At 36.1% G+C, this 27,947-nt stretch overlaps 2 protein-coding genes and 1 long non-coding RNA gene across 3 annotated transcripts; 2 read left to right on the top strand and 1 right to left on the bottom strand.

Moving 5' to 3' along the window:
- Positions 1 to 37: 37 nt before the first annotated feature.
- LOC116012084 (E3 ubiquitin-protein ligase RKP) lies at positions 38 to 9,547 on the bottom strand. Its single transcript, XM_031251551.1, has 11 exons — positions 9,328 to 9,547; positions 7,184 to 8,816; positions 5,176 to 6,000; positions 4,516 to 4,676; positions 3,925 to 4,063; positions 3,750 to 3,833; positions 2,851 to 3,138; positions 2,601 to 2,732; positions 1,805 to 2,004; positions 1,163 to 1,364; positions 38 to 545 (listed from the first exon to the last, which is right to left on the bottom strand). Exons 2-11 carry the CDS (start codon positions 8,681 to 8,683, stop codon positions 252 to 254), a joined length of 3,825 nt encoding a protein of 1,274 aa, XP_031107411.1. The 5' UTR covers positions 8,684 to 8,816; positions 9,328 to 9,547; the 3' UTR covers positions 38 to 251.
- Positions 9,548 to 18,854: 9,307 nt separating this feature from the next.
- LOC116012870 (zinc finger BED domain-containing protein RICESLEEPER 2-like) lies at positions 18,855 to 22,645 on the top strand. Its single transcript, XM_031252545.1, has 5 exons — positions 18,855 to 19,199; positions 19,590 to 20,252; positions 21,873 to 21,922; positions 21,965 to 22,570; positions 22,623 to 22,645. Exons 1-5 carry the CDS (start codon positions 19,027 to 19,029, stop codon positions 22,643 to 22,645), a joined length of 1,515 nt encoding a protein of 504 aa, XP_031108405.1. The 5' UTR covers positions 18,855 to 19,026.
- Positions 22,646 to 22,717: 72 nt separating this feature from the next.
- Positions 22,718 to 23,487, top strand: LOC116014399. The gene is made up of 2 exons (XR_004097386.1): positions 22,718 to 23,036; positions 23,112 to 23,487. It is a non-coding gene; the product is annotated as an uncharacterized LOC116014399 (long non-coding RNA).
- The last annotated feature ends 4,460 nt before the right edge of the window (positions 23,488 to 27,947 follow it).

The raw sequence follows: 27,947 nt of genomic DNA, 5'->3' as shown, positions 1-27,947 counted from the left end.
AAAAAAAAAAAAAAAAAATTGGACGCAATGAAAAAACTACTCCACAAAAAAGGATTTCCTTTTCATTAAACCTCGTTTATTTACAATAAATAATGCCCTCTTTGTACCCTACAAAAATTTGTAACCATAACATATTTTATCCCCCTGTATCTTTTACCCCGTACGTCTATTAGTACACTGTAGTATCTAGCCTTAAAAACTTGTTTAAACAAATACATGGTCCTGCTATTTGGTGCTTCCCATTTCTTTCTTTATGCATCAGTCTTGACGATGTCTGTGACTGTAGCATTGCAGAAGAAGCATCTATCGCAATTCAGCATGTGCCTGGTTATGCAGCCGTAGCAAGAAACATGGGAACATGGCACAAACCGCGTGTTTGCTTCACTTGCATAGCAGATGCAGCATACACTATCTTCGTAACCTGCATCTCCCTCGTATCCCTTCTTCTCAGCATCTTGCAAATCGGATTGACATATTAGCAGCATCGAAAACTTCTCTAGCTGCCGAAGTCTTGGAATGTAATCGTCCCCCCTGAATATGCTAGCCTGAAACCATGTCAAAAGCAGTAGCAGATTAGGAATAAGTAAAGCCAACATATAGAAGCCAGCCCCTTATTGATTTATAGCTATGGAGTCGAATCACGCAGTTCATAGGACTCGGTCAAGCAATGGGAAATGGTACTTGTAAGAATTCTTGAGGTTCTCATCTCATGAATGCTAGAAACTACAATACGAAATGCAGCCTAGAAAGATCCAGTCTTAGGCAGAGGAAAATTCTTTTACACAATTACAAGTATTTTACAACGAATCATGTATGAGTAAACTGTAATTATCTGACATTAGGTCATGCATTTAGCTAATATCACCTATCTCAAAGAAATTCATCTAAGGCTGCAAGTTAGCCCAAGAGATTCCTACCACTTCCATTATTTGACTACTTTGGCTTCAATGGAAGATGACATTGTTGCAAATGATACTACCAAGGTGATTAGAACTGACTAAAAGCAATAATTTCATCTGTGATATCTGTCTGCCACATTCCTTTCTGTTTCCCAGATTCAAATCAGGAGAAATATGTTTAAAACGCATATTTTAGTATAAATTCAGTTCATAACTTCATAGACAAGAAATGTTCCCAAGATTAAATATGAGCAGAAACTAACCCAGTTGTAGTCTAACAGTGACTGAAATCCACATATCACAGTATCAAGGCAGTGCATGTTGGCAAATATTGCAACAATATCATTCTGCACCTCAGTCATCTGCTTGTTAGCATCAAGCAAATTTAGAATAATTCCAGCTAGAGGTGCTAATATCATGCCTTTGTACACTTTTTCCGGGGACTGACCAGGTCGCCGCAAGGAGCTGCAAGATACCAGATAATTCTGTGAGTAAAGTTAAAGAAAAACACCAACAGCAAGCTTCAGGCTTTGACTAAAAACGCTGGATAAACTACAATTCTGTTAATTCTTAAATGAATGTATGAGGCTGACAAGCTCACTTCTAAAATTAGTAAGCTTCATTTTCAGTTTCTCAAAAATATCAAGCTTATAAGACCTGAATGGTAATAATAATATAAAGGGGCACTAGTTATGAGGGCCACTGAGATTGCAAAAGGAAAGGCTTTTAAAATTATCAAAAACTGAAAATACCAATTTCTGGAATGTTTACTAGGCATTAAGATAGATGGCTTTTCTCAACTCGAGGCCAGATCATCTTATGCCTAGTTTGAATTAGAAAAACATATGGTTATGATTGTGACTAATGAATTCAGAAAGACTTTCTGTTTGGATTCCGAAACTTACAGGTCAAAGAGATCTGGATCCGCTGCAGTAATTAAGTGATTTAGTATAAAGATGAACACTTCAGTAAGCCTTCGCAAGTTTGTATCAGCACCTAGTAAAAAAGCTTGAGGCATCTCAAGTGTACAAAACTCTAGTAACCTTGCAAGATTGCAGGACAGATCAAATATGATACCACATTTTCTCTGTTGAAACTCCAATACCTGAAACACAAACAACAAAAAAAGTTACTCTATATTTGAAGATATGAGGGGATTAAAATGGCTAACAAAGCTCCAATAATCAAATTACACTTCATTTTAGTTTCATTTTCGGACATTTACTATGGATGTTAATTTCATTCCTGGACAGCCAACTTACTTTAAGAATCACCTACCACCTATTATTATATACATTTGCGTACACTAGAACCTATCTCTGATAGTCTTATTGCAAACCCAATTGGTATTCATGAACCGCTTACCAATCTTGGTGAGCCTTGATGAATATCATCTGTAAATGAATATTATATGATGAATATCAAGTTCAAAAAAAAATGAAACTTTACTTCATAATCATGGTGAATATGCATCACCATCAAAGTGAGCATTCATATAGTAGCAATAAGTATTAATCAAATCCATGAAGAACATCTTCTGTAGGTGCACCAAGCATGGTGTGCCAGTGTTCACAATATTATTTGTGGTTGCCAAACAACTCAGTTGAATGATATTAAATGCATCATCAATAAGTAAAAGAACTACCACGAGTATAATACTCCAACAAAACCTGTACAATTTCATACATGGAAGAAGGGTACCTTGTAAGTTTCTTGCATTTCTCGAATTGAAACAGAGAATTCAGTCATTGTCCAGCTCAGGGTGTTAAACAGACGATTTAGAAAAGCAGAAAATAGTTCTTTGTTGTGAGTGCAAGCCTCCCGCAGCAATTTCTTAAAGAAATTGAATTATAAAAAAAAAACAAACAAAACAAAACAAAATCAGATTTAGGGCTAAAGAGTTGGACAAAGAGATAGAATCTCCTGAAAACAATAGAACTCATAAATTCACCTGATATATGATTGATGACGATGATGATGATGACTCTCCATGCTTTGAAGAGCCAAAACCAGAACCCTTACATAACCGCAGAAGAATATTTGTGACTGGGATCCAAGATCTATTATCAAATGCAGATAATAATGCTGTTGGCAACCTTTGCATAACCATTTCATTGGATTCAAAAGCAGCTAAAAATTCCTTGTATTGTACAAGGACAGAAATAGATTGAAGAAGAAGATCCCTTAGTTCTGCACTAGATATCCTTGGATCATTGAAGTGGGTTACAACAAAAGTGACCTGGAAAAGAAGATTACAAAGAGTTACTGTCTTCTTTTTTTTTCTTGATATTACTAGCACACCAAAAAGTTTGACAAATCACAAACGCTCATAAATATGGTGAACCAAATAATCTTAATTAATATATTCTGAAAATATCAATAAAAATGGCATGTTGTTAGCATGCTACAAACAACTAGAAGAACACTAATAATCATGTTAAGAACTTCAATCTTTTCTAAGAATCATATAACAGATGAAAAATTTCTGTTCTCATGAAAAATATTTTGTGCAATTATTGCCAATGCAATTACATTTTGTAATAAGTATTAAGTTTATCCAATATGGAAATGCTTCCTTTTTTATTTCTGTTATCTCAACAATGCTGGTTGGTCGTCTAATTAAAAAGTATAATAGTCTTCAGTGAGGCAGGCTGTTGTATGATGAAAAATGCAAACATATCCTTGTATCAGTACTTGAAGAATAAATATAGATCATATTGCTATTGTATAGACAGTTTCGAGTCAATATATCCATCTTTCAGTCCACCCTGACCTCATTGCAAACTCGAAACAGACTATAAACAAGTGAAGGGGCTGAATGAGAGAGAGTGAGGGGAGGCTGCAACATACAAATGATTCAAGTCCTTGCTTGATGAAAATTGTAGGATGGGCAAAAGGAGGATCACTCTTTCGAAGCACATGAAAGCAATCAACCTGTTTCAATGGAGAAGGAAATAAGGGAGTTAGCAATCAGCAGTGTTATAATAATCAAGTGCAGTGGGAAGCAGAATTTTGGATTCAATACCAGAGTTTCCAAATAATATTCAGGAACATAGATGAAGATTGAATCCACTTTGCTAAGAATCAAAAGCAGTTGAACAATCCACATGCATGCTGCATACATTCCCCTTTGCTTCCACTGAGAAAACAGGGAAATGCGATACCTGTAAGATGATAAATATCTAATCAAATTTTGATAAGAGGTTAGCCAAATGCTAAATACAGAAGCAGTCAAACAACCAACTGTTCCAGCACTTCTATGGTTTTTTAGTAAAACACCAAACACTCAAACAAATTAGTAATGTCTAAAATGAAGATTTTTCACACCAGATATTTTGTAAATAATTTAAACAAACAGATAATTCATGCTTTGAGATGAAAAATCAAGATCTTCAGCATCAAGCTTTTGGTAAGCATGTAGGCAGAATGGGCAGAGGATAGACTGTGCAAGCAAGGAACAGAAACTAACATAAATTAATATATGAATAGGTTAATTTAAGGATTTGGGAAGGTAGGTTGGGCAAAAAACCAGGCAAGTGTTAATATATCATCATAAGGCAAATGTCAACCAACTAAATGAGAGCAAATACAATAAGAATACTCCGTATTTTATTACCAATAACAATGTCTAACACACTCCATTACTTCTTCTCTATAGACACTGCGAGCCTCCTTCAAGCGCTTCACTTGCTCCCCACATGCTCTTTCTCTGATTTGTCTGTCAGTTTCTTCAAGTGAAGAGATTGACTGTGACTGTCGAGACATGTATGATGATGCCTGAACAAGCATGGGTCATTGGTTAAGAGGGTATGGACCTCAATGATGGAGGTAAACAACAAGGCAAATAAGAATGTTGAAAGAACAAAAGCAACTATTCAATGTTGACAACACAAATTTTAACAAAGAAACTAGGAATTAGCATTATAATTTTCATTGTTTATTTCATTTAGATACTACCCAGGGCTTTGATAGCTCATACAAACAAGGCCCATGCCATGACCCCATTAATGTATGTGGCATATGCCCATCAAATAAGTATTTGCTAAAAGCCATGACCCCAATTATGATTCCGATTCCAATGTTTGAACTAAAAGCCCCCTAAGTACCCATAATTTAATTAAGAAAAAAACAATTGTGCTTCAAGTTCAGATTACACAGATTTTAAAAAGGTTTTCATTTGCCTCAATTGCATAGTTTCAACTTCAGCATATCATTGGAGAATGAATAGAGCTAAATCAGTAAATCACACACTTTTGAGTAAAGGTGATTGAGATACCTGCTTAAAGTTTGGTGCAAGACCCAAATGATACAAAAGCAGCATGGCATCTAAAAGCTCCTCTTCCTTGAGTGTTGCTGAGGACAAATTGTTCTCCCTGGACACAATCCTCATCTGCTGCATAGGTCGAAAACCAAACTCTGACACAGGCTGGTCACTTGTACTAGGCTTGTCTGCTATCTCATCATTCAGACTTCCAGCACTACATTCTGCAGCAAGATGAGAAGATCTTTCTGGAATCGAGCTGCAGTGGGGTCCACGAGAACCCTTTGGAACATGTCTGACTGGGTCCTTCGAGCTTCTTGGAAAATCAGTAACATAAGTGGAACAACAACAGGGCTTATTCTTACTTAGATGTGTCACTCTAGCTTCTTCATCATCTGTACACCCTTCTTCCCACCGAACAACTTCTTCATCTTGGTCTCCATTAATGGGGTGGGATTTTGTTAGGTGAACATATGAACCTCCAAGCCTAGGAATGTCAACTCGATGAGGATCATTTTTCAGAAACAAGCCTACAGGAAAACTTTGTTGACCACCTTTGTGAAGATAGCCAACACCAGTATCTCCACAGCCCTTCATCCAGCCACATATATCCCCTATGGCAAACCCTTCAGATAAAAAATGGAGTATGACTGTAAACAGAGAGACAAGTACAGAGTTGCTTGAAACACCCGTTGGTGGCAAATTACGGTCAGCACCCCTGTTTTTTAGTAAAAGGTTCTGTAAAAATGTCCTAAAGACTGAGCCAGGTAACTGAGGAGGTGATGTAGGTGGTATGAATTGCATGACCAGGCAGCAGAGATCCCTTTGCTTCTCTTCAACCTGGAGAAGGTTCAGATTATCTTTGGTATTGGATAACCATTAATTAGTATTAAATAATCATGAACCTTTAAATGCTACTTCAAAAGAGGGGGAAAAAAACTGATTTACAATTTATTAAGCTACAGTATCAGATTTATGTAAAACAGGATGAATAACTGTGTGCAAATAATTTAGTGCCAGAGTATATACAATTTCCTTAAAGCAACAGCCTACACAGAGGCAAGCACACAAAACAAAAATTCAAAAGTGCCAATAGATCCATTATGTTAGTGTGCAAAGTTACAAAGTCATAGCAAACAAAAATACTGAAAAAAGACGCATCATTCAGGCCTACACAGCATGCAAACAAAGGCTGGATTTGCTAGGAATTTTACAATTGAGACAAGACATATATAAGCACATAAATGAGAAAGTCAAATTAAAGATTATGCAAGAACCTATGGAAGTATAGATTGTCATTTGATGACTAATTAATTTAAATTATCCAAAAAGTCAAAAACCTAGAGAGGCATAGGTTTCATTTGCATAGGCAATAAAAATTTCACATATTCATTCATGAGACTATGAGAGGCATTGACCTTAACTATAAAGCATTGATTAAAGGTACCATCATTTGTATATTTTAAAATTACAGTAAGCAGTATGTGCACTGGCAAACAGGCAATAAAGCTCAGTAAAACACCTTATCCTCTGGAAGAGATTCAATCGGTTGCCAATTGGAATCTGCTGCAGTTGAATTATGAGTGGACAACAACCAACCGTTAGCCAAAGTCTTTGGTCTTATCTCTTTGTAATCACTTTGTTATTTTCTCCAGTACATTATTTATGGCAAGAAACAAAAAAAAAAAAACTGAAGCTAGGGCAGACATTAAAGCACATGAGGAAGCAAGGGAATTCTTTATATATTATAAGTATAAACTTTTGCAATATCAAGTAGGTAGAAAGGATGATATAGAAGTTAGTAAGTAATACAGAGGCTAACAGTCTGACCAGTTAAGTTGTGAATAAAACCATCTGGTAAAAAGCAGTTTCTATCAGAAACTAGAACTCTATGTAATTCAAATGAAAAGAATTACAGCCATGATAATAAGATACAAAATACAGGGTACTCTAAATCAGAAGGGGGCGGTAGGAAAACATATATTGTGTCTATAAAAATTAATTACATGCAGTTAGACCCTACCTTTTTGACTGCTTCAGATAAAGCTTTAGTTGTCAGCATCAAGCTAGCCTCACAGGACATGTCCTCACCTGAACCAGCCCACCACACAGAAGGAATCAAGCCCTGGAGGTCCTGCTTGTTAGGACCCTTCCGTGATAGGAAACCTTCAAACAAGAGTTCAAAGTCTGAAGACTTCCACCATAGAATCATCAATTCTTCCCGCCTTAAAATGTGGCATGCCAATGCAAGATAGGTATATGATCCTGAATATGGACACTCTGTAAGGGACAATTGTGCTGTTTTGCAGAAGGATGAAAGAGCATCTATAATGTGTTCAAATAACAGTCTTGATTCTGGGAAATCTAGTAAGGAGTCTAGCAATCTGTCCAAACTAGTATAGTCATGTGGTGGCTGCATCCTAAAGATTTTTATCATTAATGATATAAGTGGGCCCCAAGCTACATACTTTGCACTCCCAGCTTCAGCACCAAGTGATAAGAATAACTCTTCACATAATCCCCGGAAGACAGGCGGAGAAAGTTCTTCAAATGGCGCAAACCTTTTCAATCGCAATTTCTCAACAGATCCATATTCAGCCCTTTCCATGCAATGTGTCTCAACTAGCCTTACAAAGCAATTAAGTAAATGGGTAGAAAGAGTGTTTGTGGATGGGGGTGCCTGAATAGGCAAGAATCCTTTAACAGGATATTTAAAAGGGACAGCTCCAAAATTCAGCTCACACCGTTCACCTTGAGAAAGAGAAATTGCTGGATAATAGCCCAATCCAGGAGCCATTTTTCTAATTCCACTAAATGCCACACCAAGTGAAACACCATTTCTATAGAATGATATGTAGTCACAGTCCAAATCTACGCAACACCCAATTACATCACCAACAACCCATGGCTGACCATAAGATTGGGCTTCTTTATTCCATTTACTAACCCGTTTCCCATCATAAGCATAAGAATCATCATAATCCCCAACACCCTTGTGGTCAGTGAATGGATGAGAAAGAGTAGTCCACCCTAACTGTTGAATACCACAAGTTTCAAGTGTTACTTCATACATCCATTTTCCTTTCCAGACTGAGGCATTGGCCCTCACACTACTGAACAAGGAATGACTCTCCACAAGCAAAGGTGGTTTAACTATTCGAATGTCACCACATATGCTTGATTCTTCTATTCTTACAATCTGAGACTGGGAGTTTTCACCAACAGTCAAAACTCCATCCCAGCAGCCTTCATTTCCAGTCTTCAGGTCTAAATGATACTTGAAAAACTCATTTTTAATTATTGAACGAACAACTGTAATATCCACTTTGCAAGAGAGAGGTTTAACAGTTTTATATGGGAGATCAAATATGTGTTCAAGAGTTCTTTCAACTGACTGATGACCAAAATCATTACAACATGAGACAAGTCGATTTCTCTGAGAACTATCTTTCCTGCCCTCACTGTTCAATACCACTGCTAAGCCAGAAGAAAGACCACCAATCCTCAGGCTGTCTTCTGCCATTAGCAAACAATGGAAGTCCCTACGGCCACAAATTAGAATAACTGCCCAACTGAATCCAAACTACATGCCCTACTCTATAAGACTTTAGAAGTATTAGTCAAATAAAAAACCAGCAGTAGATCATTCCTGAGCCCTGAAATTTTGGAATTTGATCAGTAGAGCTAAATCTCAAATCAGCTCATCATAGAACATAAAAGTAGTAATAAATAAATAAAAATAATAATAAAACGGAGATGAAAAGAAGCCATTCATGTCCCAGAATCACCGTGCTATTTCGTCCTCTGGCGTTTTCTATGATCAAATTGACCCGCAAAACTCAAACTAGCAACAAATATTGTCTTCCAGCAAAATCAAATTTTAACCTCTAAATTCGTTTAACCAAACCAATATTCCAAATTCTTTTCCAAGATCCTCCCGTAATTCTCCCTCCATACTTGAAGCATGAAAACAATCATTCAACATCTCTTCAAAATTTCATTTCCCTCCTCTCAGGAACGAAACTAAAAATCACAAACCAACTACATAGACTTCTTTAACAATTTAAAATATATATACATATACATATATTTATACATACACACACTCCTCTAATATAAATAAACACAAACGGTCAAATAAGTCAAATGAATTCGTCAGGTACTTACAGCTGTAATAAGATATATGGAGAGATATATAGACAGAGGTGCAGGCCTTCTACGCTGTTGGTCGGCGTGATGGCAACGGCGGCTGGAAAGTAGTAGGGTTGTTCGCAGACGCCATTGATATGAGTATAGAGATAGAAAGAGCGTAGCGTCTTAGAGAGAGAAAGGGGAAATGAAGAATTTGGATTTGATTTTTTTATTGTTCTTCTTTATGGTTTTTTTTTTTTTTTTAATTTTCACTTTCAGTTCGTTTTTTGGGTTCGCGAGAATTTTGGAAGTGTAGGAACAAATGCAAAAGCCAAGCCAAACGCACGGAAACCTTACGCACATCACACCGCCCTGTCCCTGGTGGAGAATTTCTCTCCGCCAAAAATTTTAAAGAAAAAAAAAATCATATATAGCATTTGATTGAAAGAAAGAAATTAAGAGCGAAATGAATTATAATTCAATGAAAAATAATGTGAGAATAAATTAGGAATTTATATTATATTTTTTTGTAAAAAATAATAAAATTATTGAGAAAGAAAAAGAAAAAAGTGATATAAAGACTGAAATGCTCTTTTAGAATGATAATATAATAAGGTAGAAGGGTCAAATAGCCACGTCTACCATCAAAAGCAGTTCAATTCACACTTTAGACTAAAGTAAGATCTAATTAGACACATTTACTTTTAAAATTTTGTTTACCGAGCCTTTTTCTACCGGCTTCCCCATATAACCCTTTCACAATATTGATATGGAATTTAAATAAAAATAATTTTGTTGACCATTAAACCTATTCAACCTCAGAGAACACAAAGACCTAGTTATAACACCAATCTGACAACAGTGTTTCTTGATTTTTGTCAAATCCCTAAGAGCTTGAGAAGGATCATGGTGACGCAATTAAGTTCTGGGCAAACATAAATTTTCTTCTTCACTTCCTTGCTTGATCTCTACCTCAACTTCCAGATTGTGACATGCCTTTTTTGTGAAGCTGCAAATTTTAATATCTTTGAAACCCCTTGTTGCAGATTTCACAAACAAATCTAAAGAGAAGTAAGCTTAAGCAAATTTTGATATCTTTGAAACCCCATCTCATCTAGCAGTATTGTAAACCAGTGAAATTCCATCTTCAAGCAAATTGGTTTCTAAAGAGAAGTAAGCTTAAGCAAATTTTAGAAGCTTTGAAGCTTAACAAAAAATTTGAATCTCATACAAATTCTTGATTTTCCTGCCAAACTCCTAGAGAAACCAAATAATGAGAACTTCAGATCGAATATCGAAGAGAAGTTCTACTCGTCGTGGTAGAGCTTTTGGCATGGGTGGCCAGGTCTGGAATTCTACTTCTTGCAGAAAGGAGTATTCTGACGATGACATAGAAACGTAGTTGTCGGAGAAAATGAACTCATTGCAGTTTAAAATATGATCAAAAGGTCCAGGAGAACAAGATTACGGTTGTTCAACCTAAATAAAAGTTCAACCACCAGAGTTCCAAACTGGTCATCCAATGTTTGTTGCTACAAGAAGAAAGGCGGCGATGCTATAACACCAAAACCGTTAAAGGAGTCTAAAGAGAGATAATTTGGTTTTTTTATATCGAAGTTTGAATGGGTTTAAAGGCTAACAAGGTGATAAATTAACAAGTCAGCATAATTTGTTTTATTTAAATTCCATGTCAACATTGTGGAAGGGTCACCTGGGGTGCGGAGAAAATGCTAAATGAACAAAATTTTAAAAGTAAATATGTCTAATTAGATCTTATTTTAGTCCACGGTGTGAATTGAACGGCCATTGATAATAGATGGTGCTATGCGACATTTTTGCCTAAAAATAATACTCAAGGGCAAATATGTCATTTTCTTCCCTTTTGCTTTCCTTTTTGTATGGCTAATTTGCAATTCATATGGGGCTATTTTTTTTTTTTTTTTGGTGTGAATGACCCGTCAAGGACGGGGTAGAAACGGCTACCAAACTCTAATGGAACTGGCACCGGCGGCATCCGCAGCAAGCAGCACTTCAATGCTAGCGGGAGGTGCATCCATGAGCACTGTGCCCCACTCCCCTAGTTGACCTAGGTTCGCAAGGTGATCCGCACATCTGTTCCCTTCTCTGAGAATATGCTGGAGAGTCAGTTGTTCAAAGCAACCCAAAAGGGACCGACAATCCTTGAGGAGGGTCGAATTATACCCACGGTCGTCTAATTCGCTCGTAACTAAAGTGACCACCGACTCAGAGTCGAGTTCAAGAATCACTTTCCTAAATCCCTTTGCTTTTGCCAGCCATAGACCCTCCCTTAGGCTCCACAGCTCTGCGGCAAAGCTATTAGCAAACCCAATTTTTGTGATGAACCCAAAAATCCAATCCCCTAAGTGGTTTCATGCCAAGCCACCGACGCTAGCAAGCCCTGTACATTTCTTGAAGGCATCATCAGTGTTAATTTTAATCCAGTCTTGATTCGGCGGAGACCAAAAGACCCAACGCATCCTCCCCCTTGGTTCAGGTTTTCGTTGGTAACCAAACAATATAGTTTCTCCTTTCATGGAATTATATTGGCATTGAATTTTAATGCATGCCAACCAAACACGCCATTAGCTTTAAGTTATTATAGAAAAAGTATAGTGGTATAAAACATAGTGAAAATATTTATACATAATTAGTATTTCAATGAATACTAAACAATATAATTAGTGGCTGAAAATTGTAATTTTTAATGTAATTTATTGGTTACATTAACATGGCATTTTATAGAATGTGTCTATTCTGTCATTTTATTTGGCATATTTTGTCATTTGATTCTATATTTCATTTTTATTCATTAAATCAAACAACCAATGGACATTCATTCTATAATCTTAAATTTTTATTTTATGAACCAAATGCCAATAAGAGTACAAATGAGTGTGATATCTTCGTTTATATTTTGAAGTAAATAATAAATAAATAAAAAAATGTTTAACCAAAATTTTATCCTCCAAGATTCAACTCTCTGGGAACATCAAAATTGACAGGTGTCTAATTTTGTTTGATGAGTGCTACAGAACGTATGTGTTTAATTTCTTTTTACTCTTTGTACAAAGTCAAATAATTTAGTATGTAATATAAGGTGTATTTAATATTACATTATTAAAGCTAGTATGTAATTTTTCGGAATAACGATGAAAACTCGTAGTCACTATTATATGTGTTTTGGATGGCAAAAAATTGTATGAAACCGTCTCATGGGTTTCAATCGGTGACGAATCGGATCTTTGATTAATGAGGTCAATGATCCGTCCCATTAATTAAAAAAATTGACTCATTAATCAAAGAGCCGACCCATCTCACGGATTGATACCAATGAGACGGTCTCACCCAATTAAGTGTTACCCGTTTTGGATAAATTCTATCTTGTAACTCTAGCCGACAAAGTTAGTTTGCTATTCCAATGTGCGTGTTGTTCATCCTAGCATATAATAAATAGTATGGTATAAAATGCAAGTTTTTTAATGATTTTGTGCAAACTATAAAAGCTAACATGCAAAGATTATTAGCATTGTTTGCATTATCTTATAATTCGTGCAAATTTTAAATTAAAACAGATACTCGGTAATAGTTTGGCCTTTTTCTTGATATTTTTCATTAATATTTTATTCTCAAATCTTACTTTACCCCTCCGTATATAATATAAAATTGAAACAGACAATATTATATGGACCCAAAATAAAAATCATCAACATATTATTATTTTGATTGTTTATTAGTAATTTACTGAAGAATCTTTGATCTCTGTTTCGTATATTCCCAATAGTGTTGTAGTTGCATTTCTGTGTCTTATATTCCCAATAGCTCTATTTCTTGACAATTATAGCTAAAAGAACCAACCACTTTAATTTCCATTGGGGTAGGCACCAAACGTACCACCAATTTTCTACCGTCTTTCAGAAGAAACCTTAAGAACGAAACAAAATGACTTCTTCAATCATCTTTTTTTTTTTCTTTTTAAATGAATTTATATACATAAATTTATAAATATTTTTGCTACAAGATAGAACACATGCCCCATATAAAACGTGCAAATTAATTTCATCAATCTATCTGAGTTGGTCAAGAGCTGAAAATTAAAGAAAAAAAAATATTGTGACATTTTCGTAATGTATTTGTAGATAACTAATGAATACTCTATTATAGATATTGAGTTGATTGTTACAAATATTTTTTTTAAGCACAAAGAGTCATTGTCCCCACTAAACTTGAACTTGTAACCTCCTACTTGGTAGAGTCATAGTTATGCAGCTTGACCAATATATTATCTAATTTTGTTGACATTGAAAATAATTTAACTCTTTGATTTAATTTTTCTTTCAATTTTTACACATATCATCATTTAGTCGTTAAACGAATTATTAATTTAGTGTTTGAATTAATTAAGGTATCATATTTCATTTGTATATATGATTTTTGTGTCTTAATAAAAGCAAAACTTAATCTCAAAATAAATTCAACATCATAGATATTAGAGATATCAAATTCAACAATCAACATATTCACAATATTTCACATATGCATATCTCAATAACACTTTTTAGAAAATAATAAACTAAGGTTATGACATACCACAAAGTCTCTAATGAGTCTAATCTTTATAATAATAACCTTCACCGAAGCTTTGGGCTTTCACCGGCCACCACAAATATGCAATCTAACAAAGACAGAGCCATAGAGCAGCACGAAGACACGAATGGTCGACTAATCCAAATTAATCTAATACCTAGTTTATAATTAAAATACCTAGTTTATATCTAACTAATCCAAATCAATCTAATTCATCAAAATACTTAACTAATCAAATTCAATCTAGCTAATTCATCAAATTATTAATATCTCTAAATACCTATTTAATCAAGTACCTAATTCATCAAAATATATACCTAACTAACAATCAAATTATGTTTTCAAAAAAAAAAAAAAACTAACAATCAAATTATTAATGTCTTCAAATACCTATTTAATCAAGTACCTAATTTATCAAAATACTAATTTCATAAAATATATTGTACAATCATAAATATGAAAAATAAATCTTAAAAATAAATTTCAAAATGTATGCAATGAAGATATACATACTTTTGTGTGTGTGTGTATCACAATATACGTAATATAACATATATTTATGTTTGAATCAATATGGAGTGTAATTTCTTTTTTTTTTCTTAATATAAAATTTTACATTTAAGTAGCTCTATCTATCTCTCTCAAAATTTATATTATTAATAGTCATCATTTTGTTAATTAATACTAATACATGTAATATATACACTGAGAAATAATATTATTTTAAATTGTTTGAGAAACAAATAATTTATTTTCACAATTTTTTTTAAATTTGAAATAAATATAGCACAATAATAATAAAATTCAAAATAAATTGATAAACTTTATGATTTCATATTATTAACTAAGAATTATTTTTGTCATTTTATTTTCAAAAATGCTCTACTACACAATCTCAATTAATATTTTTTTAAAATCAAATATATCACAATAATAATAAAATTAGAAAAATTCTTTAAAAAATAAAACACTAATATTTAAAATAAATCAAGAAAGTTCAAATATAACACAATAGCCATAATATCGAAATAAATTACAAATAAAAGGAAATAAATCAAATACACTAATATTCGAAATAAATAAGAAATAAATAAGAAATAAATGAAATACAAAATAAATAAACTGCGATGGAGATGACGGCAATGGCGGAGGAGCGGTAAGGAGAAGACTGCGTCAGCGAGGAGGGTGCTTCGGCGGAGGAGATGATGGTAATGGCGAGGAGAGGACGGCGTCGGCGTCGGCGGAGGAGACAACGGCAATGGTGGAGGAGCGGCGGAAAGTTACTTATTATTTCATTAATTTACTTTCAACAGTAGCCGTTCTCGGTGGGTGCCGCGAAAAGTAGTGTCTTATTTATTCATTTTAGGGAATCCATTACGCCTTTTTAAAGAGGTGTAGTGAAAAAGCTATACTTATATGATCAATTTTTTAGTAGTGGTCGGAAGCTTAGAACCGCATACAGGGCTAAGGGCTTCTACCAATGTTGAGTCTAAACTAAGATTCTAATTAAGTGTCTAAGTCTGTGAGATATATACTAGAATATGAGTCTATAAGATTATGTGAAGATGAGACTCATGAAAGAGGAGAGAATGAGATAAACAACTACACTATGCGCAAAGGGAAAAATGGTCTAGGAATAAGTGTCGGTTGCCAACGAACACACACACATCATATCTCATATGACATCATATGGATATATTTGGATGAATTGGATAAAAAAAAATATACCTCTACACCAATCCGATTAAACATCTCATATTCAGATACCCATTTTGCTATGTAGTTCGGGTTTTGCGTGGATTGGGTATCACACTTTTTGTTTATCCTGCTTCACCCCTAATTGTAATATGCAACGACCCTGGTAGGATGTCTGATAGAGAGTGCAGAAGGCAGTAAGGAAGGGAAATTACGAAGGAAGGAAACGACGCCGTTTGACGGGGGCGGTTAAAAACCGTTTAAGTGTTAGTAGTAAACGACGTCATTCTGCGTGATGGGTTAATCATTTAAAGACACCTTCAAGCGACGTTGTTCGAGGCATATAGTTGGCCTCCTGCTGCCGAGAAATAGGGAATGTTGTTGATTCCAGGAGATTACTCTGTATATAGCAAACCAGGATTGAAAAGGAGTCTTTTATGCGGAAAGTGTAAGTTCAATTTCATCTCTCCCTTCTTATTCTTCTTCTTTCTCAACCCTAATTCTTCTAGTCTTCCCCAATTTCTATCACTATTTCTGAGTATATTGCAAGTGGTATCAGAGCCCTTCACCATGGACAAGCGTATGAGGACACTTGAAGCTACCATGGACGAGCGTATGACAAAGTCGATGGCCAATCTCAGACCACCCAGGAGACGGTTACTGCGCTAACGACTCAGGTTGTGAACCTCTCCAACTAATTTGGTAGCTTAAGGCAGGAGCTAATGCAACTACTGAGGCTTAACCTGCCAGCACCTCCGGTAATGAGCACCTCTCCGAGGCAGGCTTCAGTTCAAGGTCAATTCCATGGAGAGTCGAGTCGAGTCCTTGAGCGACCCGGAGGGCGACTGGACAAAGCTCCTATGCCAGACCCTGCGATTGGCGAGGATGAACAGGTTGAAACCCCTAGGGGGTTGGATCAGACAGACAAAGTGGAAGTGGAGTGGGCTCCCAGAAGGGGAGGCTTGGATGGGATCAGGCAGAATGCTTGATTGAATCAGGACTTCACTCCAAGTATAAGGCTGAATTCCTAGTATTTGACTATAATCAACCTAGGCAATAGATCCTTAGGTGTGAGAAGTTCTTCGTGCTCTCCCATATCCCTATACACGAAATAATGAATTTATTGTATGTGAATCTTACTGGAAAAGTGGGGTTGTGGTATGAGGGGTATGTGCGTGGACTGAGGGAGGAATTTCAGTGGGTTAGATTTGCAGAAGCAGTCTGTAAGAGGTTTGGGGATAGTGGTGTGTCTTTGATGGAGGATTTCGCTGCATTCAAACAATGAGGTGGGGTGGATGACTTTACAGATGGATTTGAGGGGTTCAAAAGTTTGTTGTTACAGTCCCACCCATATATGCCAGAGCATTACTTTTTGGAGAACTATGTTGCTAGGTTGAAGCAGAACCTGAGGTGTTTTGTTAGGACTGCTAGACCAAGGAGTTTGGAGGATGCCATATGGTTTGCTAGACAATATGAAAAAAAGGCTAAAAACTAATGAAGGTCCCAAAAACCCTGTATGGAACCCCAAACCCACACAGCCTGCCAAACCTCTAAACTCCAATTTCCCTAACCCTAGCTATTCCCAAAAACCTCCACCTCCTATCCATTCTCCACCCTATAAGGCACCTGATATAAATCAGTTTAAGAATCAGCTCAGAGAGCAGAAGAGGTGTTTTAAATGTTTCAACCCTTGGCAACCAGGGCATAAATATAGTGGACCTACCTTTAACCTCATAGAAGATTATGGTGACACTGAGACTCCTGACCTAGTGAGCTTGGAGGAGGAGTTGCCAAGGTCTGAGGAAGCTGAGGTTTCTTTGTGTGCTGTGGTTGGAGGGGAGGGTCTCAACACCATCAAACTATTGGGGTTGGTGCAGAGGCAGCCACTGGTTATCTTGGTGGACAGTGGCAGCACACATAGTTTTTTGGATCCCAAACTGTTGAGCCAATTAAGAAAGACCCCTGAAAAAGCCAATCCCCTCAAAGTGACAATAGCTAATGGGGAGACAGTGATAGGGGTGAGCAAAATATCGGTTAACCGACCGCCAATCGCTAACCGATAACCGAACCGACCGAAAAAATCGGTTATCGGTCGGTTACGGTTATTAAGTTAAAAAAAATTTCGGTTTTTTGGTTTTTCGGTCATTAGACGGTTATTGGGGTCGGTTATCGGTCGGTGACCGATAACCGGTTATCGGTCGGTGACCGATAACCGACCAGTATATAATATATATATATATATTTTTTATATAATTATATATGTTAGCCCATTCTGCTCTCAGCCTTAGTCCAGTAGCCCACTAGGCACTAACCCATTACTCTATTAGCCCAAGTGCCCAACCCTAAAACCTAATTCAGATTTCAGATTTCCAGAATTCCAGACTTCACAGTTCACTGACTTCACTCCACGCCTCCACAGTCCACACCACATCTCACGAGTCACGCCCTCACGGTCTCATCGTCTCCACTCTCCACTCATTTTCTCCGTTCTTCATGTTCTCATAATTTGTAATCCCCCGTCTCCATGCGACCACGCTGTTCCACGGACGACTTCCACTCGACTTCCACGGTCTGCTGGTCTGGGTGTTTGGCATTCGACTTCCACAGACCACAGCACCACACCACCACTTTCCGGCTTGTACCTAGTCAGGACTGAGACTCCGACTACTCTCCGAGTCTCCGAGTGTCCGTCGTCCGACAGTGTCCAGTCCAGGTAAAATTTTTAATTTTTTTTCTGTTAATTTTTAATTATGTTTATTAAGTGTATTTTTTTTATGAATAACTCATTCTATTGTTAATAGTATATATGTTATTACATGTTTAAATGTTTAATTGAGTAGATAAATTTATAATTTTTTTTTTTATTTTCAGTGACCAGTGCTCAGTTTTTTTTTCCTGTTAATATTTTATAAAGTGTTTTTTTTTATGAATAAGTCATTCTATTATTAATATTACATATTTTTTTTTATGAATAAGTCATTCTATTATTAATATTACATATGTAATTTACATGTTTAATTGAGTAGGTAAATTTATAATTTTGTTTTTACACATGTTTAATTGAGTAGGTAAATTTATAATTTTGTTTTTACTTCCAGTGACCATTACTGGTAAATTTATAATTTTGTTTTTACTTCCAGTGACCATTACTCTGTTTTTTAATTTTTTCTGTTAATATTTTATAAAGTATATTTTTTTATGAATAATTCATTATATTGTTAATATTACATATGTAATTTATATGTTTAATTGAGTATGTAAATTTATAATTTTTTTTTAGTTCCAGTGCCTAGTTTTGTTTTGTTATTTTTTTTTAAACTGCCAGCCAGTACCCCCACTGCCCAGTGTGTTATATTGTTGTGCTAATTGTTTTAAATATTTAATTGTTGTACTAATTCATTAATTATACTTTATACATTTCACAGATTGTTGTGAATGTCAACACACTCAACTGAGATGTCTGATTATGAAGATGAAGCAATCCAAAATGAAGGGGTTAGCGTTGATGCAAATGCAAGTAGTAAAACACCCGGTGCCTCTAAGTCAAAGAAACGAAAAATTAGTCGGACAAAATCTGAGGTATGGGATCATTTTACCAAATTTGAAAATGAGGCACATCAAAAAAAAGCTAGGTGTAATTATTGTGCAAAGGAACTTCATGCTGACACTAAATTGAATGGCATAAGTTCTTTAAAAGCTCACATTAAAAGCTGCCCAAAATGTCCCTATAGTAGTACCGACCCTACACAAACCGAACTAATTGCCCCTTCATCAGAAGGAGAGTCTTTAAGTTTTGGGAAATTTGATGCAACTGCAATTAGAAAGTCTGTGGCTGAAATGATCATAATTGATGAATTGCCTTTTAGGTTTGTGGAAGCAAAGGGGTTTAGAAAATGCATGTTTACTGCCTGTCCTAGGTTTCGTATGCCATCTAGATGGACTGTTGCTAGAGATTGTTACAAGATTTATTTGGATGAAAAGAAAAATGTGTCCAACATTTTGAAATCTTCTTGTGCTAGAGTTTCTCTTACCACTGATAGTTGGACATCATTGCAAAGAGTGAATTATATGTGTCTTACATTGCATTATATTGATAATGAATGGAAATTGCACAAAAGAATACTTAATTTTTGTCCAATTTCTAGTCATAAGGGAGAAGATATTGGTAAGGCAATTGAGAAATGTTTGCGGGATTGGGGACTTGATAATGTTTTCACTATCACAGTAGACAATGCTAGTTCAAATGATGTTGCTACGGGGTATTTGAGGAAGAAGTTCAATAATTTGGGTAGTTCGATTTTAGATGGGAAATTTCTTCACATGAGATGCATTGCTCACATTGTTAATTTGGCTGTGAATGATGCTTTGAAGGAAAATAATGAATCAATTTGTCGTGTTAGAGGGGCAGTGAGATATGTGAGACAATCACCATCTAGATTGCAAAAGTTTAAAGAATGTATTCAAATGGAGAAAATTCAATCCAAGGCTTTGTTAAGCTTAGATGTATGCACTAGGTGGAATTCTACTTATCTTATGTTGGATTCAGCACAAAAGTTTGAGAGAGCCTTTGAGAGATTTGAGGAGCTTGATCCACATTATGGTCATGACCTTTTGAATAGTGAAGGAATTCCGGACCATGATGATTGGGAAAATGTTAGGAGGTTGTGCATGTTTNTTTAATTGAGTAGGTAAATTTATAATTTTGTTTTTACTTCCAGTGACCATTACTCTGTTTTTTAATTTTTTCTGTTAATATTTTATAAAGTATATTTTTTTATGAATAATTCATTATATTGTTAATATTACATATGTAATTTATATGTTTAATTGAGTATGTAAATTTATAATTTTTTTTTAGTTCCAGTGCCTAGTTTTGTTTTGTTATTTTTTTTTAAACTGCCAGCCAGTACCCCCACTGCCCAGTGTGTTATATTGTTGTGCTAATTGTTTTAAATATTTAATTGTTGTACTAATTCATTAATTATACTTTATACATTTCACAGATTGTTGTGAATGTCAACACACTCAACTGAGATGTCTGATTATGAAGATGAAGCAATCCAAAATGAAGGGGTTAGCGTTGATGCAAATGCAAGTAGTAAAACACCCGGTGCCTCTAAGTCAAAGAAACGAAAAATTAGTCGGACAAAATCTGAGGTATGGGATCATTTTACCAAATTTGAAAATGAGGCACATCAAAAAAAAGCTAGGTGTAATTATTGTGCAAAGGAACTTCATGCTGACACTAAATTGAATGGCATAAGTTCTTTAAAAGCTCACATTAAAAGCTGCCCAAAATGTCCCTATAGTAGTACCGACCCTACACAAACCGAACTAATTGCCCCTTCATCAGAAGGAGAGTCTTTAAGTTTTGGGAAATTTGATGCAACTGCAATTAGAAAGTCTGTGGCTGAAATGATCATAATTGATGAATTGCCTTTTAGGTTTGTGGAAGCAAAGGGGTTTAGAAAATGCATGTTTACTGCCTGTCCTAGGTTTCGTATGCCATCTAGATGGACTGTTGCTAGAGATTGTTACAAGATTTATTTGGATGAAAAGAAAAATGTGTCCAACATTTTGAAATCTTCTTGTGCTAGAGTTTCTCTTACCACTGATAGTTGGACATCATTGCAAAGAGTGAATTATATGTGTCTTACATTGCATTATATTGATAATGAATGGAAATTGCACAAAAGAATACTTAATTTTTGTCCAATTTCTAGTCATAAGGGAGAAGATATTGGTAAGGCAATTGAGAAATGTTTGCGGGATTGGGGACTTGATAATGTTTTCACTATCACAGTAGACAATGCTAGTTCAAATGATGTTGCTACGGGGTATTTGAGGAAGAAGTTCAATAATTTGGGTAGTTCGATTTTAGATGGGAAATTTCTTCACATGAGATGCATTGCTCACATTGTTAATTTGGCTGTGAATGATGCTTTGAAGGAAAATAATGAATCAATTTGTCGTGTTAGAGGGGCAGTGAGATATGTGAGACAATCACCATCTAGATTGCAAAAGTTTAAAGAATGTATTCAAATGGAGAAAATTCAATCCAAGGCTTTGTTAAGCTTAGATGTATGCACTAGGTGGAATTCTACTTATCTTATGTTGGATTCAGCACAAAAGTTTGAGAGAGCCTTTGAGAGATTTGAGGAGCTTGATCCACATTATGGTCATGACCTTTTGAATAGTGAAGGAATTCCGGACCATGATGATTGGGAAAATGTTAGGAGGTTGTGCATGTTTTTGGGTCATTTTTGGGAAAATGTTAGGAGGTTGTGCATGTTTTTGGGTCATTTCTATGATCTTACTGTGAAAGTTTCAGGCTCATTGTATGTTACTTCAAATACTACTGTGAAAGTTTCAGGCTCATTGTATGTTACTTCAAATACTTATTTTCCAGAAATATGTGAAGTGTATTCTATTTTGCGTGATTGGATAAAGAGTCGGGATTCACATTTTAGTTCAATGGCACAAAGAATGAAAGATAAATTTGACAAGTATTGGGGAAATGTGGACAAAATGAAAGATAAATTTGACAAGTATTGGGGAAATGTGGACAAAATGAATATGTTGTTGTATGTTTATTGGGGAAATGTGGACAAAATGAATATGTTGTTGTATGTTGCAACTGTGCTTGACCCTAGGAGAAAGTATGTGTATGCTGATTTTTGTTTCAAAAGGATGTATTCAAATGATGAAGCCTCTATATTGTCCAAAAAGCTTAGACAAGTGATGATGGATTTGTTTAATGAATACAAGAGGTTGCATGAATCTTCTTCTTCTTCAGTAGTTGAGACTTTTCAATCAAATGAGATTGTAAGTGAGGACATGCCTTCTATACCTCAACCTCCAAAGAAAGGGAAACAAAAAGCTGTTAATAAGGAATTCATGAAGTATTTGGAAGAAATTGGTTGTGCTAATCAGATCACAGAGTTGGATAAGTACATTACTGAACAACTTGAGAATGGTGGTGAGGATGATGAGTTTGATATACTTAATTGGTGGAAAACAAATGCTCATAGACTTCCCATTCTTTCAAGCTTAGCTCGCGATGTATTGGCTATACCTATTTCCACTGTTGCTTCTGAATTAGTGTTCAGCACAGGTGGTCGAGTTCTTGATAGTTATAGGAGTTCTTTAACTCCTAGAGTTGTACAAGCTCTCATTTGTGCTCAAGATTGGCTAAGAAATGAAACTGAAGACTCAATTGATGGTGAAATTGAGTACGAAACGGGAGAGATTGATAAAGTTGACTTGGGTATATCTTTCTTTGCTTCTTATTTTTTGTGTTAAAATATTAAGTTATAAACTTATTATTTCTTATTGATCTTTATCTAATTATTTTTAAATTATTTGATTTGATTTTAGAATTTTCAAAGATTAGTTTGGAGCCCGTGATTGATCAATAGAAGTTAGAAAAGTTCTACTATCTTAAGGTAAAATGCTAACTTGATAGTTGATATTTTGAAGGAATCAATATTTTGCTAACTTTATTACATTTCATTTGATAGGTTTGAATTTTGAAGGAATTGAAGATTTTAAGGATTTGAAGCTTGCATTTTTATGGACTGTTTTTCAATCTTCAAAAGTTCAAAGGATTTGGCAGAATGTTCATCAATCTTTCATCAACTATTTTATGTAGTTTGTTTGTAATTTTGTTTTAAATTAATGTGTTGAATGTTGGTGTTTGGACTTTGGACTATTTCTGTAATATGTTTGTGAGTTGTGAGTTTGGAGGTTGGACTTTGGACTTTGGCAGTGGCTTCTTGTGTTAGGCGGTGGGCAGTATGCCATTGTGGTTTATTAATTTGGATATTAGGATGCCAATCTTGGCAGTGGAGTGACTAAACATGATGCTTATGTAATTTTTTTTGTTTGACTTTGTGATTTTGACTATTTTCGGTTATTTGGTAACCGACCGATAACCGACGGTCGGTTTTCGGTCGGTCATAGCTTTACATTCGGTCGGTTTCGGTCGGTTACGGTTGACAAAAATCGCGGTCGGTTATTCGGTTATTCGGTCAGTTATGTAACCGACCGACCGTTTGCTCACCCCTAGACAGTGATAAGTGATTCCATTTGCTCCAACCTCAGTTGGCAGATTCAACAGGAGTAGTTTGTGAAGGATTTTAGACTCCTCAGGTTGGGGGGTTGTGATATGGTGTTGGGGATGGATTGGGTTGATTTATTTGCCCCAATCCAACTACACACTAGGCCTCCAGGTATTTCTTTCCACAAAGAGGGAAAAAAGGTGTTCTTAAAGGGACTAACTAAGAAGGTTTTACTTAAGGCAGCAACTGAAAAACAACTCAAGAAATGGCATAAGGAGGGAGTTCAAGGCTTCTTAGTACAATGCACTTCCCTACCTTCCAGGGCTAATTACCTAGACTACTGTTTATACCAAACCACTACCAACATTGACATACCTGAGCTATCCCAACTGTTAACAGAATTTCAAGACCTTTTTCAAGAACCCTCTACCCTACCTCCTAAAAGGCCCATTGACCACACCATACCCTTGATCCCAGGAGCAAAACCTGTCAATATGGGACCTTATAGATATTCATTTGATCAGAAAAACACCATTGAGAGTATGGTTGAGGAGATGTTGTCTGCTGGTGTGATTACCCCTAGTTCCTCCTGCATTGCATCTCCAGTCCTTTTAGTGCCCAAAAAGGACAACACGTGGAGATTCTGTATAGATTACAGAGCCCTAAATAACATCACTATCAAGAATAAGTTTCCTATACCGCTAGTGGAGGACTTATTCTCATAATTAGCAGGAGCAGTCTGTTTCTCTAAATTGGACTTGAGATCTAGGTATCACCAAATCAGAATGAAGGAGGGTGAAGAGTTCAAGATTGCTTTTAGAACCCACCAGGGGTTATATGAATTTAAAGTCATGCCATTTGGGCTCACAAATGCCCCTGCAACATTTCAAGCACTAATGAATCAAGTCTTCAAGCCCTTACTCAGGAAATCTGTCCTTGTGTTCTTTGATGACATTCTAGTGTACAGCCCAAGTGTGGGGACCCATTGGCAACACCTAAGGGAAGTCCTAGCAGTCATGAGACAGCATCAATTGTTGGCTAAGTTGAGTAAATGCTCTTTTGCATAGGCTCAGATAGAGTATTTGGGTCATATCATCTCCAAGGAGGGACTGCAGACAGATCCTGCTAAGCTAGAGGCTGTAGGAGCTTGGCCCAAGCCCATGTCAATCAAAGCTTTAAGAGGGTTCTTAGGGCTAACTGGGTACTACAGGAGGTTTATCAAGGCTTATGGGGTCATAAGAAGACCTTTTACTAATATGTTGAAGAAGGCAGCATTTTAGTGGACCTAAGAGGCTGGGGAAGCTTTTGATCAGCTGAAACAAGCCCTGTGTCACTCTCCAGTGTTAGCATTACCTGATTTCAATAAGGGTTTCACTGTGGAAGCAGATGCCAATTATAAGGGCATGGGGGCTGTACTGGTGCAAGAGGGAAGACTAGTGGCATTTTTCAGCAAGGCCTTTAGTGACAAACACTTGGGGTTATCTATCTATGAAAAAGAATATATTTCAATCATCAATGTTGTGGACAAATGGAGGCCTTATCTCCTTGGGAGGCACTTTGTAATTAACACTGACCACCATAGTTTACAGTTCTTATTAGAACAAAAAATTACCACAGCAGTTCAGCAAAAGGGCTTGACTAAGTTACTGGGACTGGACTACTCAATACAATATAAAAAGGGCACTGATAACATAGCAGTTGATGCCCTATCTAGAAGAGAGGCTGAAATAGAAGCTACCTCTCATTCCATTTCAGTAATGCAGCCTCAGTGGGTGGGAGAGGTGATTGCAAGCTATAAAGAGGACCCTTGGGCCATAGAGAAACTCACTACATCTCTCATACTCACCACTGCAGACCCCAAGGTTGTTGTGTCTAGAGGTATTGTGAGGTACAAGGACAGACTCTATATTGGGGCAACAGGGCACCTGAGAAAGGAGTTGATAGCTAAGTTGCATGATTCTGCAATTGGGGGTCACTCAGGGCAAAATGGCACTTATCAAAGGATGAAGTCTCTCTTTTATTGGAAGGGAATGAAGAGGGATGTTAAGGAGTGGGTAAGGAGCTGTGAGGTTTGTCAGAGATGTAAGTCTGAGAATATAGCCAACCCTGGCTTGTTGCAACCACTGAGTATCCCTAAGGAAGCCTGGCAATGCATTTCTATGGACTTTGTTGATGGACTGCCCAAATCACACCATAAGGAGGTCATCTTGGTCATAGTGGACAGATTGACCAAGTATGGCCACTTCCTTCCCTTGTCTCACCCTTATACTGTAGAAGATGTAGCAGAGTTATACATGGAGAACATATACAAACTCCATGGCCTTCCCAGAAGTATTGTATTTGACAGGGACAAAATTTTCACCAGTAAGTTTTGGCAATCCCTGTTTAAAAATATGCAGGCCAAGTTGAATCTCTCAACTGCATACCATCCCCAAACGGAAGGCCAAACCGAGAAGGTGAATTAGTGCTTGGAGAACTATCTTAGGTGCATGGTGTTTCAAAAACCCAAGAGTTGGGTGAAATGGTTACATTTGGCGGAATGGTGGTACAATACTAACTACCACTCATCTCTCAAGTGTACCCCTTTCCAGGCATTATATGGTTACCCTCCACCTCTCATGGCTTTCAGCACACATCTGACGAGAAGACTCTAACTGGTTAGCTGAAAGAGGTGCTATCACAGCAGCACTCAAACACAACCTCCAACAAGCTCAAAATAGGATGAAGGTCCAGGCCGACAAGGGTAGGAGTGAAAGGACATTGAATGTGGGGGATTGGGTCTACCTCAAGATTCAGCCCTATAAACAGGTCACTGTGGCCATTAGAGGAAACCTCAAACTCTCCTCTAAGTACTACGGGCCCTATAGAGTCATTGCCAAGATTGGTGAGGTTGCTTATAAACTCTTATTGACCCCGGGTTCCCTACTCCATCGAGTGTTTCATGTTTCACAACTCAAAAAAAAAAAGATTGGGGAGGGAGTTGTAGCTCAATTGGACCCCCCAATGGTAGGCCAATCATTATTGCATGGACCATGACCCACACAGCTGTGTGGACCAAAAATAAAAAGTATATTATTTTATACTAAAGGTACATTATTTTTGTACTGTAGGTACATTATTTTAAGGTACATTATTTTTGTATTGAAATCGGGCAATGACATTCTTTGCTCTTGACAACCATAGTATACTCCTTGATCCATCATGGGAATCCCTTTCAATCAAATCAAAAGATATAGGCTTGCAGGCACATTAGCAAAATTTTTTTTTTGTTTCTTTTTTTTTTTTTTTTTGATAAAAACCTGATCTCCTAAGAATTCACTAACTTTAATGCTAGAAATAAAACAATCACACAATACAACCAAATAAACCAATCCCCGGCAACGGCGCCAAAATGTGATGATGTATAGATGGGAGTGTAAAAAGAGGGTGTAAATGTCGTTCCGCTGAGGATTGGGGCTATGGCACGTATTGTGTGAATTATTAAATCCTAGGCACTAAAGTATTGGAATTCACTAGAATCCAAGGAAAATATGATTTAGGAATTAAAATAAAATAAAAGATGCAAATAAAATAAGGGAAAAACTATATGATAAAAGAATGGGTTAGATTAGGGATATTGCAATCTTGATGCTCTAACAAACTTAGAATTAGGAAAAAACAATTAACCAAGGGATTTATTGGCAATGCACTCAAGAATTCAAGTTAGCTACTTTCGTAATCAATAACAAGAATTAGGCTAAGATTGCCCCACTTTCGTGATGCATCAATCATAACCTTAAACACAAAAACATTATAAGCCCCCAAATTACCCCTACTCTCATAGTAGGAAAAATTTGGTTGAAATTGGTTAGGCTGAGTCTTTCACCCAACTTTCGTTGTGATGAAATCCTCTCCAAAACAAATCAATAAAAGCTGCGCATCAATTATCAATAAGAGGAATTTATAATCCAATTCAAATATAAAACCCTAGATCAATAATTATTCCCTTTATGCAATAATCACAAATCTAGCATCAAGAATAGCAATAGGACCCTAACCCAAACCCAAAAGCTAACTACTCATGCATCATAAAAGTAAACAAAGCAAAACAATAATAAATAACCATAAACATTGCAAGAAATCTGAGAAGAAAGTAAATAAAGGAATAAGAGAACTTAACTGATAAAGAACAAATCCAACTTCAATCCGAGATTCCAAGCTTGAAATTAAAATAATCTAATATAAAACTAATCTAAACTATGCTAGGGAAATATAAAGAAAAGGAAAAATAATCTAAAACTAACTAGGGTTAGGAAC

This window comes from Ipomoea triloba, chromosome 3, assembly GCF_003576645.1.
Source record: "Ipomoea triloba cultivar NCNSP0323 chromosome 3, ASM357664v1".
NCBI classification, from domain to species: Eukaryota; Viridiplantae; Streptophyta; class Magnoliopsida; order Solanales; family Convolvulaceae; genus Ipomoea; species Ipomoea triloba.
The sequence above is the reverse complement of the archived record's forward strand: the minus strand, read 5'-3'. Positions and strand labels throughout refer to the sequence as shown.

Excerpts from the sequence above, each read along its gene's own strand:
- LOC116012084 (XM_031251551.1), bottom strand. The coding sequence starts at position 8,683 with ATGGCAGAAGACAGCCTGAGGATTGGTGGTCTTTCTTCTGGCTTAGCA. Across the intron at positions 4,677-5,175 it reads TTGCACCAAACTTTAAGCAG|GCATCATCATACATGTCTCG; the intron begins GTATCTCAATCA and ends ATGCTTGTTCAG. Across the intron at positions 3,139-3,749 it reads AGCAAGGACTTGAATCATTT|GTCACTTTTGTTGTAACCCA; the intron begins GTATGTTGCAGC and ends CTTCTTTTCCAG.
- LOC116012870 (XM_031252545.1), top strand. The coding sequence starts at position 19,027 with ATGTCAACACACTCAACTGAGATGTCTGATTATGAAGATGAAGCAATC. Across the intron at positions 19,200-19,589 it reads CATTTTACCAAATTTGAAAA|TTTGAAATCTTCTTGTGCTA; the intron begins TGAGGCACATCA and ends TGTGTCCAACAT. Across the intron at positions 21,923-21,964 it reads TCTTACTGTGAAAGTTTCAG|GCTCATTGTATGTTACTTCA; the intron begins GCTCATTGTATG and ends TGAAAGTTTCAG.